Source organism: Oncorhynchus nerka, linkage group LG16, assembly GCF_034236695.1.
Source record: "Oncorhynchus nerka isolate Pitt River linkage group LG16, Oner_Uvic_2.0, whole genome shotgun sequence".
In the NCBI taxonomy this organism is placed as follows: domain Eukaryota; kingdom Metazoa; phylum Chordata; class Actinopteri; order Salmoniformes; family Salmonidae; genus Oncorhynchus; species Oncorhynchus nerka.
Window position 1 is genome coordinate 18,053,020 of NC_088411.1, and position 18,140 is coordinate 18,071,159.

The 18,140-nt window shown below is 43.5% G+C and overlaps 1 protein-coding gene across 2 annotated transcripts; it reads right to left on the bottom strand.

The window, feature by feature from the left end:
* Positions 1–143: 143 nt before the first annotated feature.
* Positions 144–17,680, bottom strand: LOC115144141 (dual specificity mitogen-activated protein kinase kinase 4-like). 2 transcript variants are annotated; one of them, XM_029684920.2, is made up of 13 exons: positions 17,368–17,680; positions 16,008–16,043; positions 15,349–15,381; positions 12,763–12,874; positions 11,783–11,957; positions 8,179–8,298; positions 4,692–4,811; positions 4,519–4,570; positions 4,274–4,401; positions 3,523–3,600; positions 2,862–3,010; positions 2,628–2,673; positions 144–1,028 (listed from the first exon to the last, which is right to left on the bottom strand). In XM_029684920.2, the coding sequence occupies exons 1-13, from the start codon at positions 17,483–17,485 to the stop codon at positions 915–917; spliced, it is 1,281 nt and encodes a 426-aa protein (XP_029540780.1). In that variant the 5' UTR covers positions 17,486–17,680; the 3' UTR covers positions 144–914. The 2 variants fall into 2 exon arrangements, with proteins under 2 accessions (XP_029540780.1, XP_029540782.1); XM_029684922.2 differs by lacking the exons at positions 15,349–15,381; positions 16,008–16,043.
* Between the last annotated feature and the right edge of the window lie 460 nt (positions 17,681–18,140).

An 18,140-nucleotide genomic window follows, 5' to 3' on the forward strand; every position in this document is an offset into this window, starting at 1 on the left:
GGTGGCCATAACGTACTGTGTGATACGTGCGTCTCACTTAGACAAGTCTGTCTGCATACATCTGTACATTTTCTGACGACATAGAAGTGAGCACACAAACAGTCCATCACATACAATCCAAATATAATACTATTTTGTTCATGTTATGAGCATCACTTTCCAACATGTTTATTTGGTAAGTTCTGTATTCGTTTACATCGATTTTCAAGTATGTGTGTGTGCGTAAATATATAGTACCAGTAAAAGTAGATACACTTAAAATACATTCCAGGTGACTACCTCATGAAGTTGGTTGAGAGAATACCAAGAGTGGGCAAAGCTGTCATCAAGGCAAAGGGTGGCTACTTTGAAGAATCTCAAAACAAAAAACAAACAAAAGTATTTTATTGTTTAACACATTTTTTGGTTACTACATGATTCCATAAGTGTTATTTCATAGTTTGATGTCTTCCCTATTATTCTACCATGTAGAAAATTGTTAAAATAAAGAAAACCCTTGGAATGAGTAGGCGTCCAGACTTTTGACTGGTACTAAGATATATATTTATATACATACACACACACACACACCTGTACATATACAGTATATGTACTCTAACCCTTTTTTCTAGCACATAAAAAAAGATGAACGTCGTACATACGTTGAGCCAACTGAATGTCTTCAAGTTTAGCTGTCTGAAGACGGGAGGATAATCTAGATATTTTAATTGACACTGAACAAGCGTGAGTGTGTGTGTATTATCGTATTGCACAGGGCGATACATTTTTTATATGAAATTGTTCTCGTGTTCTTTGGAACATGGAAACAAACAGATGATACTATTGTAACTCTGTATCCGAGGGCTAAGATGTCATGCGGTGTACTGTTCCCCCCCCGGCATGTGTGTTGCGGTGTAAAGTGCCCCCCCCCCCAGTCAGTCCAGGTACATGGGTGAGATGGGGGACGCTGGGATCTGGTCCAGGATGCGACACACGTAGCTGGCCACATCCACACACCTCTCCTCGTACATCAGGATGAACGGGTGTTTCTGGGAGAGATAAAAACATTACCTCAGTCACAAGTTCAATATGGCCACTGAGAAACTACACTGAACAAAAATATAAAATCGCAAGATGTAAAGTGTTGGTCCCATGTTTCATAAGCTGAAATAAAAGATTCCAGAATGTTCCATATGCAAAAAAAATATATATATTTTGCATTCAAGCCTCCGTTTTGGATCTATTCCTTTTTTTGACAGTGTGCGGGTCCATTTCTTCCACTATTCTTATTTTGACTCCTACGCACCTTGAACAGACACTTTTCAGTAGTAAGGAACCTTAAAAGAGCACAGACGGCTTCTGATTATTTCTGAAATGAAAGATCGCAGAAATGTTCCATACGCACAAAAAGCTTATTTCTCCCAAATGTTGTGCACAAATTTGTGTACATCCCTGTTAGTGAGCATTTGTCCTTTGCCAAGACAGGTGTGGCATATCAAGAAGCTGTCAGGTGTGGCATATCAAGAAGCTGATTAAACAGCATGACTATTACACAGGTGCACCTTATGCTGGGGACAATAAAAGACCACTAGAATGCGCAGTTTTGTCTCAAGTTGAGGGAGCATGCAAATGGCATGCTGACTGCAGGAATGTCCAGCAGAGCTGTTGCCAGAGAATTGAATGTTCATTTCTCTACCATAAGCCACCTCCAATGTAATTTTAGAGAATTTGGTAGTACGTCCAACCGGCCTCACAACCGCAGACCACGTGTAACCCGGCTCACCTTATTATTATTGGACCATGCTGGTCATTTATGAACATTTGAACATCTTGGCCATGTTCTGTTATAATCTCCACCCGGCACAGCCAGAAGAGGACTGGCCACCCCACATAGCCTGGTTCCTCTCTAGGTTTCTTCCTAGGTTTTGGCCTTTCTAGGGAGTTTTTCCTAGCCACCGTGCTTCTACACCTGCATTGCTTGCTGTTTGGGGTTTTAGGCTGAGTTTCTGTACAGCACTTTGAGATATCAGCTGATGTACGAAGGGCTATATAAATACATTTGATTTGATTTGAACCCTGCCAGCCCAGGAACTCCACATCTGGCTTCTTCACCTGCTGGATTGTCTGAGACCAGCTACCCAGACATCTGATGAAACTGTGGGTTTTCAAAACCGAAGGATTTCTGCACAAACTGTCTCAGGGATGCTTATCTGCGTGCTCATCATCCTCACCAGGGTCTTAACCTGACTGCAGTTCGGAGTTGGACTATATTCCACAGGCCACAATCAACAGCCAACAACTCTATGTGAAGGAGATGTGTGACGCTACACAAGGCAAATGGTGGTCACACCAGTTACTGACTGCTTTTCTGATCCACTCCCCTACTTTTATTTTTAAAGGTATCTGTGACCAACAGATGCATATCTGTATTCCCAGTCATGTGAAATCCATAGATTAGGGCCTAATGACTTTAAAATGTACTGATTTATAGAACTAACTCAGTAAAATCTTTGACATTAGTGCATGTTGCGTTGATATTTTTGTTCAGTATAGCTCAGGCTTTACAGTTGCCCACATAGCAGACAATACACAGTGAAATCCAAAAGGCATATAACATCCCAAGTCCTACCATAGAAAGACAAACTTACCAGGAGCTCCTTGTACTTTGGCCGTTTTGACTCATCCTTTGTAAGGCTGTAAAAAAAATAGGGGGGAGCAATTATATATACAACAAACAGCAATATACTGCTGTTGGGTAAACAGCACTGTTGCCTTTTCACCATTCTACCAGTAGAGGGCATAAATGAAAAAGCCTCTAGGTGACCGTCATTGTGCAATAGCATATCCAGTGGTAGACTGCTTTCACCAGAGGTGATACTCACCATAAGTTGACAAAGTTGATGAACTTGGGGGAGAACTGCCTGTCTTCAGAGTTGCAGAGCTGGGGTGGCTCGCCCTTCACCACCTGGGTCAGCTGATCAAACACACTATTCCACTTGGGGTAGGGGAACCTGCCGGTGGCAAGCTCGTACTGAAGACACACACAGAGACTGGCATTAGACGAAGAAAAATGTTATTACTCATTGGCTACCACCACCACCAAGGGTTTAGAATTAGTTAAAAGATGCACTATGCAGAAATAGCTCTGCAATTTCCTGGTTACAAAAATTCTAACGGTTTCAGTTTGTGACAAAAACAAGCTAGTGTAGAGAATCATTGTACCACCTAATACGCTGTGAAATATCTATTCCATAAATCGTAGCTGATGTACAAAACTGAAAGTAAAAGACACAAAAAAGAAACTTAAGGGAAGCATCAAAATAGTGAACATAGAACAGATCTACTGCTTCTCAGACTTCAATGGGAATGAAAGATCTATAACTCACATTTCTATGTGAATTTGGTCATCGAGGCACCCAAAAAGTTACATATTGCAGCTTTAATCAGGTTGATATCAATAAAACTCAACCGTGCAGCTAGGCAATAATATATGTTTGGCAATATAGTAAAGCCATTTTTCTCTCATCTGAATGAGATAATTACCAGGGTTATCCCCAAACTCCACACGTCTGATCGGACGTCGTAGCCTTGTCTGGAAGCACTGGGGTCTATCCTCTCCGGCTGGAGGACAAAAACACAACTTAACCAACATTACACTTATATACGATATACTGGGCATTTCAGGAACTGAATCCTAGCGAACATTGTAGTGAGATTTGCACAAACATTCAAGTTACCCAGGCATCTAACTACCGTACTTAGTATTTGTTTCAAACAATATAAAGAAAGCAGTGCCCGTTGTCATGTAAAAATCTTCCCAGCGTGAAATAGTTCCCAATCGTTCTGATTGTGTTGTGATTGTAACGTCATGTTGTAAAACGTCTCCCAGCGTGAAAATGTTTCCAGTTCAATAATTGCACGCGCGTCTCTTTATGTGGATGGCTGAGCTTGTGCGGATGTTTCTCTCACACCCTCCCGTAGTGCCAACGTCTTTGTAATCGCAAAAATGATTGGTCACTGTCAATACTCCTGGCAACCATTGATTGGCAGATGTGTTAAGCAAATGTGCGTGCCCACAGAACAGTTTCCCCCCCCCCCCGAGGTCGAGAAAGGGTGTGAGAGAAACATGTTGCTCAGCCATCCACATAAAGAGACGCACGTGCAATTATCGAACAGGGAACATTTTCACGCTGGGAGACGTTTTACAGCATGACGTCACAACACAATCAGAACGATTGGGAACCATTTCACACCGGGATGATTTTTACATGACCCCCGTCTCAACCAGACGTACAGCCATGTAGGGTCTGCAGCCTGCGTCTCTGGTCTTGGCTATTGAGTCCACCAGCTGGCCGCTGATGCCAAAGTCACACAACTTGATGTTGCCGTTACGATCCATGAGAATGTTGGAAGGTTTGATGTCTGGGAGAGCACACAAACATAAAGGTTTTAAGAGTTCATGCACCAAACATAGCTGTGAGAATCATTTTTACACACATGGCCAAACTGCAAAAGATGTATCTGACAACCAAGACTTACCTCTGTGAATTATTTTCAAGTTTTCTTTTAAGTGGTTCAGTGCTTTAACGGTCTGTAAAAAGAAAAGTAAACATTTTGTTACAATCTACTGTATCTGTGACCAACAACTGCATTCATATAAATATGTTATAAACAGATTATATTTCACAGTAAATTTTTAAAAATTAACTCACTGCTAATGTGATTTTGCCTAATATTTCCTCTGGAATGACGTCATCTAACGAACAATATACATATTTGTAGAATTTGTCGAATGAGGTAGACATTAGTTCCATACATATCCAACAGTCGCCCTAAAAAGAAAGAGATGTCATTATTGATCACAAGTATGCTAAACAAATATAATTGAAACAAAACAACGTTTCCAGTCCCGACCCAACATTTGATTATTACTTCTGCCCCAGAACAGAACCTCTCTAATTAGATATTCTAACTGCTCTTATATTCTTCAGGATCGGTGTCCCGTCCACGAGATGGTTGAGCTAACGTAGGCTAATGTGATTAACATGAGGTTGTAAGTAACAAGAACATTTCCCAGGACAGAAAGCTTCAATTCTTGTTAATCAAACTGCACTGTTCAACTTACAGCAGCTATTACATTGAAATAATACCATGCTATTGTTTGAGGAGAGGGCACAATTTTGAACATGAAATGTTATTAATAAACAAATTGGGCACATTTGGGCAGTCTTGATATAACATTTTGAACAGAAATGCAATGGTTCATTAGATCAGTATAAAACGTTGCACATACACTGCTGCCATCTGGTGTCCAAAATCTAAATTGCAACTGGGCTGGAATAATACATTATGGCCTCACATTTGCATTTCAAAGATGATGGTCCCAAAAAAAATATACAAAAGAATGTTTCTTTTTTGTATTATCTTTTACCAGATCTATTGTGTTATATTCTCCTAAATTCTTTCAAAATTCCACAAACTTGCTTCAGGGCCAGAGCTACAGGCAGTTAGAGTTGGGTATGTCATTTTAGGCGAAAATTGGAGGGGAAAAGGGGCGGATCCTTAAGAGCTCCTTACAACTGTACGATAGAGACAGTCACTACTCCTAATACAGTAAATTCAAAAAGTATTCAGGCCACTAGTCTTTTTCCACATTTTGTTACATTACAACCTCATTCTAAAATAGATTAAATAGTTTTTCCCCCTCATCAATCTACACATTACTTCATAATGACAGAGCTAAAACAGCTTTGTAGATTTTTTTGCAAATGTATTAAAAATTAAAAACTGAAACATCACATTTACATAAGTATTCAAACCCTTCACTCAGTATTTTGTTGAAGCACCTTTGGCAGCGATTACAGCCGTGAGTACTCTTGGGTATACACATCTGTATTTGGGGAGTTTCTCCCATTCTTCTCTGCAGATCCTCTTAAGCTCTGTCAGGTTGGATGAGAAGCATCGCCTGAAACCTAAGTGCGGGCTCTGGCTGGGCCACTCAAGGACATTCAGAGACTTGTCCCAAAGCCACTCCTGCGTTGTCTTGGCTGTGTGCCTAAGGTCGTTGTTCTGTTGGAAGGTGAACCTCGGCCCCAGTCTGAGGTCCTGAGCGCTCTGGAGCAGGTTTTCATCAAGGTTCTCTCTGTACTTTGCTCTGTTCATCTTTCCCTCAATCCTGACTAGTCTCCCAGTCCCTGAAAAACATTCCCACAGCATGATTCTGCCACCACCATGCTTCACCGTAGGGATGGTGCCAGGTTTCCTCCAGACGTGACACTTGACATTCTGTCCAAAGAGTTCAATCTTGGTTTCATCAGACCAGAAAATCTAAATCATGGTCAGAGTCCTTTAGGTGCCTTTTGGCAAACTCCAAGCGGGCTGTCATGTGCCTTTTACTGAGGAATGGCTTCCATCTGGCCACTCTACCATAAAGGCCTGATTGGTGGAGTGCTGCAGAGATGTTTGTCCTTCTGGAAGGTTCTCCCATCTCCACACAGGAACTCTGGAGCTCTGTCAGAGTGACTATTGGCTTCTTAGTCACCTCCCTATCCAAGGCCCTTCTCCCCCGATTGCTCAGTTTGGCCAGGCGGCCAGCTTTAGGAAGAGTCTTGGTGGTTCCAAACTTCTTCCATTTAAGAATGACGGAGGCCTCTGTGTTTTAGGGAACTTTTTCGGTACCCTTCCCCAGATCTGTGCCTGGACACAATCCTGTCTCAGAGCTCTACAGACAATTCCTTCAACTTCATGGTTTGGTTTTTGCCCTGACATGTACTGTCAACTGTGGGACCTTATATAGACAGGTGTGTGCCTTTCCACATCACATCCAATCAATTGAATTTACCACAGGTGGACTCCAATCAAGTTGAAAAGACAGCTCAAGGATGATCAATGGAAACAGGATGTACCTGAGCTCAATTTCGAGTCTAAGAGCAAAGGGTCTGAATACTTATGTAAATAAGGTATCTGTTTTTTAGTTTCAATTTGCAAAAATGTAAAAATCTGCTTTCGCTTTGTCATTATGGGGTATTGTCTGTAGCTTGATGAGGGATTTTTTAAAATTTTAAATTCAGAATAAGGCTGTAACAGGGCCTCCCGAGTGGCGCAGCGGTTCAATCCCGTGCTGTATCACAACCGCGCTCTAGAGACTCCTTGTGGCGTGTCATTGTGCGGCTGGCTTCCGGGTTAAGAGGGCGGGTGTTAAAAAGCGCGGTTAGGCGGGTCATGTTTCAGAGGACGCATGAGTCGACCTTCAACTCCCGAGCCCGTTGGGGAGTACCAGTGATGAGACTAGACAGAAATTGGGAAGAAAAAGGGGGTAAAATATATATTTTTTAAAGGCTGTAACGTAACAAAATGTGGAAAAAGGGGTCTGAATACTTTCCGAATTTACCGTATATAATATAACAGTCTCAACTCTCCGAAGAGAGTTCTGTAAACTGGGCGATATAGAGGCAGTCACTACCGAGTGCTGAAGCGTGTAGCGAGTAAAACTTGTCCTCGGTTGCAACGCTCACTACCGAGTTCCAAACTGCCCCTGGAAGCAATGTCAGAACAAGAACTGTTCGTCTGGAGCTTCATGAAATGGGTTTCCATTCCGAGCAGCCACCTAAATTCTGGAGTGATGAATAACACTTCACATTCTGGCAGTCCGACGAATCTGGGTTTGGCGGAAGCCAGGAGAACGCTACCTGCCCCAATACATAGTGCCAACTGTAAAGTTTAGTGGGAGGAATAATAGTCTGGTGCTGATTTACATGATTCGGGCTACGCCCATTAGTTCGTGAAGGGAAAATCTTAATGCTTGAACATACAGTGACATTCTAGACGATTCTGTGCTTCCAACTTTTTGGCAACAGTTTGGGGAAGGCCCTTTCCTGTTTTAGCATGACAATGCCCCCATGAACAAAGTGAGGTCTATACAGAAATGGTTTGTTGAGATCCCGTGTGGAAGAACTTGACTGGCCTGCACAGAGCCCTGACCTCAACCCCATCAAACACCTTTGGGATGAGTTTGAACGCCAACTGCGAACCAGGCCTAGTCGCCCCAACACAAGTGCCGACCTCTCTAATGCTCATGGCTGAAGGGAAGCAAGTTCCTACAGTAACTTTCCAACATCTAGTGGAAAACCTTCCCAGAAGAGCGGAGGCTGTGATAACAGCAAAGTGTCCACATACTTTTGTATAATATAACAGTCTCACCTCTCTGAAGAGAGCTCCGTAAAACTGGACGATATAGAGACAGTCACTACTCCTCATCACCACGTCTAGATCCATCAGCAGCTGCTTCTGCTCCTTCTCATCCACCGTGGAACGGATCCTCTGAGGGAGACAGTGACAACAACCAAACATGTTCAGCAGAAATAGGGGAAACTATCAACAGCTTAGAGGTCAGTTCATAGGACGTACTAGTCATCACCTGATGAAGACCATTATGGTCAAAACATTGTTGTATTACTAGGTCTAACATAGAATGGTTCCGGAGGAGATGGCTGACGTTTTATGGGCTCCTAACCAATTGTGTCATTGTGTGTGTTTTTTATTTTGTACATAATGTTTCTGCCACCGTCTCTTATGACCGAAAAGAGCTTCTGGATATCAGGACAACGATTACTCACCTCGTAATGGACGAAGATTCCCTTTAGCGAGTCGGACGCGATTTACTTCAGACACCTGACAAGGCCCAAATCCCTGTCATTCGCAGGAGAAAGAGATAACGGGGACGTAGGTCGGGGTGCCTTGTAAGGATCTGATGGCGAGGGGGTTATCTACCTGTACCATCAGTCCTATTAGCCAACGTACAATCATTAGATAAACTAGACGAGGTACGACCACGAATATCCGACCAACGGGACATTAAAAACTGTAATATCTTATGTTTCACCGAGTTGTGGCTGAACGACGACATGAATAACATACAGCTGGCGGGGTTAACGTTGCATCGGCAAGATAGAACAGCTGCCTCCGGTAAGACAGGGGTGGCGGTCTGTGTATATTTGAAAACAACAGCTGGTGCACAAAGTCTAATATTAAGGAAGTCTCGCCTGAGGTAGAGTATCTGATTATAAGCTGGAGACCACACTATTTACCAAGAGAGTCGTCATCTATATTTTTCGTAGCTGCCTATTTACCACCAAAAAAACAATGCTGGCACTCAATGAGCTGTGGCCGGGGACTTTAATGCAGAGAAACTTAATTGTGCAACCAGAGGAAAAAAACCCTAGACCACATTTACTCCACACACAGAGACGCGTACAAAGCTCTCCCTCGCCCTGCATTTGGCAAATCTGAACATAAATCTATCCGCCTTATTCCCGCTTACAAGCAAAAACTAAAGCAGGAAGCGCCAGTGACTCAGTCAATAAAGAAGTGGCCAGATGACTCAGATGCTAAGTTACAGGACTGTTTTGCTAGCACAGACTGCAATATGTTCTGGGATTCTACCGATGGAATTGAGGAGTACACCACATCAGTCACTGGCTTTACCAATACGTGCGTCGACGACGTTGTCCCCACATTGACTGTACGTACATACCCCAACCAGAAGGCATGGATTAAAGGCAACATCTGCACTTTGCTAAAGGGAAGAGCTGCCGCTTTCAAGGAGTGGGACTCTAACCCGGACACTTATAAGAAATCCCGCTATGCCCTCCGACAGATCATCAAACAGGCAAAGCGTCAATACATGAGTAAGATTGAATCGTACTACACCGGCTCTGACGCTAGTCAGATGTGGCAGGGCTTGCAAACGATTACAGACTACAATGGGAAGCAAAGCCGCGAGCTGCACAGTGACAAGCCTACCAGATGAGCTAAATTACTTCTATGCTCGCATCGAGGCAAGCGACACTGAAGCATGCATGAGAGCATCAGCTGTTCCGGGCGACTGTGTGATCACGCTCTCCGAAGCCAACATTCACAAGGTCGCAAGGATAAACGGATTACCAGGACGTGCACTCTGAGCATGCGCTGACCAAATGGCAAGTATCTTCACTGACAACCTCTCCCTGTCTGAGTCTAATACCAACATGTTTCAAGCAGACCACCATAGGGCCTGTGCCCAAGAAGACTAAGGTAACCTGCCTAAATGACTACCGACCCGTAGCACTCACATCTATAGCCATGAAGTGCTTTGAAAGGCTGGTCATGGCTCACAATACCATTATCCCAGAAACCCTAGACCCACTACAATTTGCATACCACCCTAACAGATCCACAGACGATGCAATCTCTATTGCACTCCACACAGCCCTTTCCTACTTGAACAAAAGGAACACCTACGTGAGAATGATACTCATTGACAACAGCTCAGTATTGAACACCATAGTGCCTTCAAAGCTCATCACTAAGCTAAAGACCCTGGGACTAAACACCTCCCTCTGCAACTGGATACTGGACTTCCTGACAGGACGCCCCCAGGTGGTAAGGGTAGGTAACAACATCTGCTATGCTGATCCTCAACACAGGTGCTACTCAGGGGTGCGTGCTCAGTCCCCTCCTGTACTCCCTGTTCACTCATGATTGCACGGCCAGGCACAACTACAACACCATCCCTAAGTTTGCCGACGACACAACAGTGGTAGGCCTGATCACCGATAGCGTTGAGACAGCCTATAGGGAGGTCGTCAGAGACTTGACCGTGTGGTGCCAGGACAACAACCTCTCCCTCGACGTGATCAAGACAAAGGAGATGATTGTGGACTACAGGAAAAGGAGGACCGAGCACACCCCCATTCTCATTGACGGGGCTGTAGTGGAGCAGTTTGAGAGCTTCAAGTTCCTTGGTATCCACATCACCAACAAACTTTCATGGTCCAAACACACCAAGACAGTCGTGAAGAGGGCACGACAACGCCTTATCCCCCTCAGGAGACTGGAAAGATTTGGCATGGGTCTCAGATCCTCAAAAAGTTCTACAGCTGCTGCATCGAGTTGCATCACTGCAACCATCATGGCAACTGCTCTGCCTCTGACCGCACTACAGAGGGTAGGCACTCCAGAGGGTAGTGCGAACAGGCCAGTACATCACTGGGGCCAAGCTTCCTGCCATTCAGGACCTCTATACCAGGCGGTGTCAGAGGAAGGCCCTAAAAATTGTCGAAGACTCCAGCCACCCTAGTCATAGACTGTTCTCTCTGCTACCACACCGCAAGCGGTACCGGAGCGCAAAGTCTAGGTCCAAAAGGCTTTTTAACAGCTTCTAATCCCCAAGCCATAAGACTCCTGAACAGCTAATCAAATGGCTACCCAGACTATTTGCATTGCTCCCCCGGCCCCCTCTATTACACTGCTGCTACTCTCTGTTTATTATCTATGCATAGTCACTTTACCTCTACCTACATGTACATACATGTACATATTACCTCAATTACCTCAACTAACCGGTGCCCCTGCACACTGACTCTGTACCGGTACCCCCTATAAATAGCCTCGCTACTATTATTTTACTGCTGCTCTTTAAAATGTTGTTATTTTTTTTACTTAACACTTATTTTTCTTAAAACTGCATTGTTGGTTAAGGGTTTGTACAATAGCATTTCACAAACGTCTACGCCTGTTGTATTCGGCGCATGTGACAAATAAAATTTGATTTGACCAAGAATCAAGACGATATTTTACAAGCTTTCCTATTCATTATGCATCCTCCTTGAGATGGGCACATCTAAACCAAACTGTCACACACAGATCCATGATTTATTTACATGGACAGAGCAATTTACGAGGTGGGTAGACTACAGTATATCAATGTTACTATTCAGCCTGTAATGGCTCAGTCAGTGAGGATGAGAGCAGCTGGTGTGGTCACCTTGACGGCCATGATCTGTCCACTGGGTTTGTGCTGCATCTTGTTGACGGAGCCGTAGGCCCCGCGGCCGATCTCCCCCAGGTCCCTCAGGTCCTCGGCCGTGAAGTCACAGGCATTCTCTGTAGAAATCTTCAGCTTCCCCGACGACTCGATACTGTGTGTCCTCATACGCTCTCTTTAGGGGAGGGAGAGGAGAGAGGGAGAGAGGGAGGGAGGGAAGGAAGGAAGGAAGGAAGGAAGGAAGGAAGGAAGGAAGGAAGGAAGGAAGGAAGGAGATAAAAAGAGGGGAAATGTGGGGAAGGACAAAGATGGGGTAAAGCAGAGGGAGGAGGGGTAAAATAGGAATATAGGAAGATAGAGAGACGAAAGGGAGTGTGTTTGGGGCAGAGAGGGGAAAATACATTATACATACATGAGGAAGTGATAAATAATGCATCAAGTCCCTGAGCCGCTAATCTTATTTGGAGACATTTAGAGGATGCCTCCACCTCGCTCCTATTGCATTCAAGTATCACGTTTTGTCACAAGTACAGTGAAATGCTTAACCTGCAAGCCCTACCTAACAGTGCAGTATTCAATATCCAAAAAGTATAACTCATTTTAAAAAAGCATGAGAAAACAAGATATTACTTCTGGGTTATTTCCTCAATAGCAGAGCAGACTGAAGAAGATGCTGACTCATCCTGCACAGACATTTTACTGTATTCTCAGGCCTGAGAATAAGAGTGCTTTAAACCCTGTTTATACCTGCACACAAACAGTACCCTACAGTGTGTATGAAGATGATATTTCCCTAGAAGAATAAAGCAAACAGAAATCACCAAACAGAAATACATAACCTGTATAGAACTTACAAAAAGTTCTAAACTAGGCCTAGGACTATCAGGACTCAACAACCCTTTCGTAACACCCCTCTTACTGACCATTAGATTAGCACTAGGATAACGGTGTGTTTTGAACCCGCTCTCCACAGCACTTACATGTGTGGGTTCTGGAAGGAGGGGGCAGTTGAAGGTGAGGGATTGAGGGGCAACCTGGTAGCTGGCTTCACTGGAGGGTTGGCGAAGTTCAGCTTCAGGGCTTTACGTTTACCTGGCAGAGAGACAGGAGGAAACAGACATGTTCGTACACGACACATGCTGGTTCGGGTGAGGAAAAAGGGTGAGCATGTAATGATACGTTGGTGGATGGGACACAGAATACAAATGATATGGGGTTGTAAGAGAACAGGATGAATGAACATGGAATAAATAGATTTCAAAATATGATGAGATCAGTTCGAACTCGTATGTGAACCCCACTAAATTCATGCTAACCAGGAGAAGTCCCTGAGTGAATTTAGTTTCAGTGTAACTTGAGTGAGAAATTCAGCAAATGAAAGTATCAGTAATGTTTCAGGAGACTGGAAAATAATACACTACATGGCCAAAAGCATGTGGACACCCCTTGAAATTAGTGGATTCTGTTATTTCAACCACACCTGTTGCTGACAGGTGTATAAAATAGAGCAAACAGCCATGCAATCTCCATAGACAAACATTGGCAGTAGAATGGCACATACTGAGGAGCTCAGTAACTTTCAACATTATACCGTCATAGGATGCCACCTTTCCAACAAGTCAGTTTGTCAAATGTCTGCCCTGCTAGAGCTGACCCAGTCAACTGTAAGTGCTGTTATTGTGAAGTGGAAATGTCTAGGAGCAACAATGGCTTAGCCGCAAAGTGGTAGGCCACACAAGCTCACAGGACGGGACCGCGGAGTGCTGACATGCGTAGCACATAAAACTCGTCTGTCCTTGGTTTCAACACTCACTACCAAGTTCCAAACTGCCTCTGGAAGCAACGTCAGCACAAGAACTGTTCATCTGGAGCTTCATGAAATGTGTTTCCATGGCCGAGCAGCAGCACACAAGCTTAAGATCACCATGCGCAATGCCAAGCATCGGCTGGAATGGTGTAAAGCTCGCCGCCATTGGACTGGAGCAGCGGAAACGCCTTCTCGAGTGATGAATCATGCTTCACCAACTGGCAGTCCGATGGAATAATCTGGGTTTGGCGGATGCCAGAAGAACACTACCTGCACGAATGCATATTGCCAACTGTAAAGTTTGGTGGAGAAGGAATTATGGTATGGGGCTATTTTTCATGGTTCGGGCTAGGCCCCTTAGGTCCAGTGAAGGGAAATCTTAACGCTACAACATACAAAGACATTCTAGACGATTTTGTGCTTCCAACTTTGTGGCAACAGTTTGGGGAAGGCCCTTTCCTGTTTCAGCATGACAATGACCCTGTGCACAAAGCAAGGTCCATACAGAAATGGTTTGTCGAGATCGGTGTGGAAGAACTTGACTGGCCTGCACAGAGTCCTGACCTCAACCCCATCCAACACCTTTGGGATGAACTGGAACGCAGACTGCAAACCAACATCAGTGCCCAACCTTACTATTGCTCGTGGCTGAATGGAAGCAAGTCTCTGCAGCAATGTTCCAATATCTAGTGGAAAGCTTTCCCAGAAGAGTAGAGGCATATTATAGCAGTAAAAGGGGGACCAACTCCATATTAATAACCATGATTTTGGAATGAGATGTTCGACGAGCAGGTGTCCACATACTTTTGGTGTAATTATAGTGTCACTGCCACATGCTCAGAGAGACAGCCTCCCCATACCTTTCAGGCTTGGATTTGCCGGATATTGACAGAACACAAGCACGATGCATTATAAACACAAGCAAAGTTCCCACAAATGCAGGGGCTCCCACTTGCCAGGAAATGCAGACAACACCCCAGTGTCATTACTGAATTACCACTACAAAATTAACCCAACATGAATTGATTGCATTGCAAACCTGCATGCGCTGGGAATCCATTTAAGACATTTCCATAGTTTGTTTAAATTGTGCAGTAGCTACAGTAACAGACTTGTCAAAGAGGAAACCCACCAACACCCTCAAAACATGATATGATGTCCAAACGGGACAGCAAGATATAATCTATTCCATACTAACATAGTCCGCATCTGTTAACTGTTTAAGTGCTAAATGTTTCTATCATGGTCTTTTATCAGCCTATACATAACAGGGAAAAAAAATGTTAGGTACTCAACTATATGATAATGTTGAAGATGAGATGGGAGCGTGGGGTCTTCTTTGACATACAGAGTAGAGTGACCTACAGGCCCAAATCAGAGGTGCAGTACTAGTGGTCCCACTAGCCATTATGCCCAGGTGCAAATGAATCCTCACCCAAACAAAATGCTCCACCGTGGATTAGATTAGTCAACAGAGAACAGTAGACAGATCGCCCCACTACCAGAGAACCACACAGGCTGCATCTCAATAGTCTAGAGTGGCTTCCTCTCCTTGTCTCCTCCCCCACCTACCTTGTATCCTATCCTTCACTGCTCTGACAACACATACTAGGTGAAAGAGATTTGGTTGATGCCCAACAAATATTTACTGTCAACTGTCCAGTCAGTGCAGATAGAGGAAAGGAGACACTTCAGACTATTGGATGCACCCACAGAGAGAGAGAGGGTTGTTGTGCTATGAGAGAGTGCTAATGCTTACTTTGGGGCACTCCAGACAGGCTTATCTGAAACCCTAAGGTAAAGAAAAGACATTTTACTACATTTTGGCTTTGCGCTCTTTTACTGTAAAACATGGGAGTGTTTTCCAATAGGTTTCGAAAAAAAAATCGGCTAATCTGGTTATCCCCGTGATTATGAATTTAGCCTGTTAAATTTAGCAACAGTTGCTGTTCCGCAAGAGTGCAACATAGGCGCAACATGTAGTTGAAGATGAATACATTGATTCTGTGTGATTTACAGGTGGATAGATAGTGAGTTAACAACAGGAAGATCTATGTCATCTGGATGGAAGTCGTCAATCTACTATGACTGCGCAACCCTAGCTTTCAATGGCAAGTGAGGGCTGGTCGTGTTATTTGTGTATTTATGCTACCCTACAAATATTTGGCCATCTAAGATATTGAGCCTCATATTAGGCTACAACAATGAGTTTATTTCAGGAGCTATGGAATGGTGGGAAATCTCTAACCTAGAACCCATACCAGTGAATGGAAACATACAGAATGGGGAACTCAATGAGGAAATCAAAATCAAAAAGGGAAATGGGGACTGAGACAATGGTAAATCATATTCCACTAAGATGAACAGAACAACCTAGTAATATTCTACTGAAATCCTATAAAAAAAAATCTATAGTACCTGTTTCGTTTTGACACCTCCAGCACGTGTTGATTTCTGAAATGTTTAAAATAAAGCGGAACATTTGCGACAGACATCTACAACTGCATTTGTCAAAGTAGGCCTAGATTAATGGCACTAAAACACTGATCACAGACTGCAACATTACACAACAGTGACAATTAAGCAATAAGGCACGAGGGGGTGTGGTATATGGCCAATATACCACGGCTAAGGGCTGTACTTATGTGTGCTTCTACACCTGCATTGCTTGCGGTTTGGGGTTTTAGGCTGGGTTTCTGTATAGCACTTTGAGATATCAGCTGATGTACGAAGGGCTATATAAATAAATTTGATTTGATTTGATACTTATGCACAATTTAGCACCAAGTGCCTGGATATACCACAGCTAAGTGCTATGTTGGCCATATACCACAAACCCCCGATGTGCCTTATTGCTATTATAAACTGGTTACCAATGTAATTAGAGCAGTAAAAAATACATGTTTTGTCATACCCGTTGTATACGGTCTGATATACCAAGGCTGTCAGCCAATCAGCTTACAGGTCTCAAATCACCCAGTTTATAATAAACAATAAAGCAATGCCAATTATGTTTCAATATTTCCAAGGGAAAATATACATAGAAACACAAAGTAATTACATTTGTGATCATCTACATGTCAAATTAATTCGCTAACAAAACAGTAGTACATAGCCTATATACGTTTGGTGAAAGAGAACATCAATTTCAATTCAATTCAATTCAATTCAATTCAATTCAAGGGCTTTATTGGCATGGGAAACATGTGTTAACATTGCCAAAGCAAGTGAGGTAGACAACATACAAAGTGAATATATAAGGTGAAAAACAACAAAAATTAACAGTAAACATTACACATACAGAAGTTTCAAAACAGTAAAGACATTACAAATGTCATATTATATATATATATATATATATATACAATGTACAAATAGTTAAAGGACACAAGATAAAATAAATAAGCATAAATATGTTTAATTTCTCAATCTGGTACTAGGCCCTGTCTTTAGTGGTGGATGCAGCGACTAACTCGACTAAAATCGATTAATGGAAACTCAAATGCAGTGAAACGTCCGTAACTACAATGTAACAATTGTCTGATGGCGCGATCACGTTTCAATAGTTGTAACATTGTTACAGTACACTGCGCAGAAAATTACAATGTTGCAACAAATGGCCGAGGCGCTACATTTAGCAGCATATAGCTAGCTGCATCTCTTCTATGTAGCTTAGCCTCTCGGGGCAATGGTAGCTAGGCTAGCCAAGTCATGTTTTTCAGCAGCTAAATAACTCTGATCAAGTAGAAAAATCGACATTTCGGGCATCTGCTCTTACCTTGCATGTTGCTGACGGTGGTCATGTGTTGTGTTTGCGGGTGATGATGGTGCGAGGTGGATCCTGCGATGTTGCTGTTGGAGGTTGTTGAGTTGCTGTTGGAACTGGGAGACGCCATTGTTGTGTTCGATTCCAGCAGCGCTCAGGCTGCAATGCAGGCAGAGTAAACTTCGCCCTCTCTCGCTCCACACGGGACACTGCGCCAGCCGAGCGAACGCAGCACAGCATACGACGGCCACGTCTATGGATGTGCTATGGCACCCGATTCTGCACCATGGACACTCCTGAGTCACGGAAGACAGTGCGTAACAGTTAGCCTACGCCAGATGGGGCGGGGGTTTCCATTGGGCTGGTATAATGGGACGCCCAGCAAATACCACATATATATATACACTTTTTTTTATTTAACCAGGCAAGTCAGTTAAGAACAAATTCTTGTTTACAAGATGACCGGTTGTGATGCAGCCTGAATTCGGCGCCACTCGGGAGCCCATATTTTTGAGTTGAGTAATCCAGTTGATATGGCTACAGGGAAGGCTATGAACATAATCATTTATTGAATGGGGTTATGGAGACATTGTAAGGTTGGCCTAGGGCCAGCAGAATATTGTCCTTGTTCAATGCAGTTTCCTATGGGTGTTTGTCTGAAGCTGGTGTGAGGTATGACAGGTCAGTGGAAAGATCAAATATAGTGTAGCAACCTTAACACAACATCTAGCAACCGTGTCAAGAGGTTTGGACCTCTTGGTGTAATGGTTAAGGTGTTGGATTGA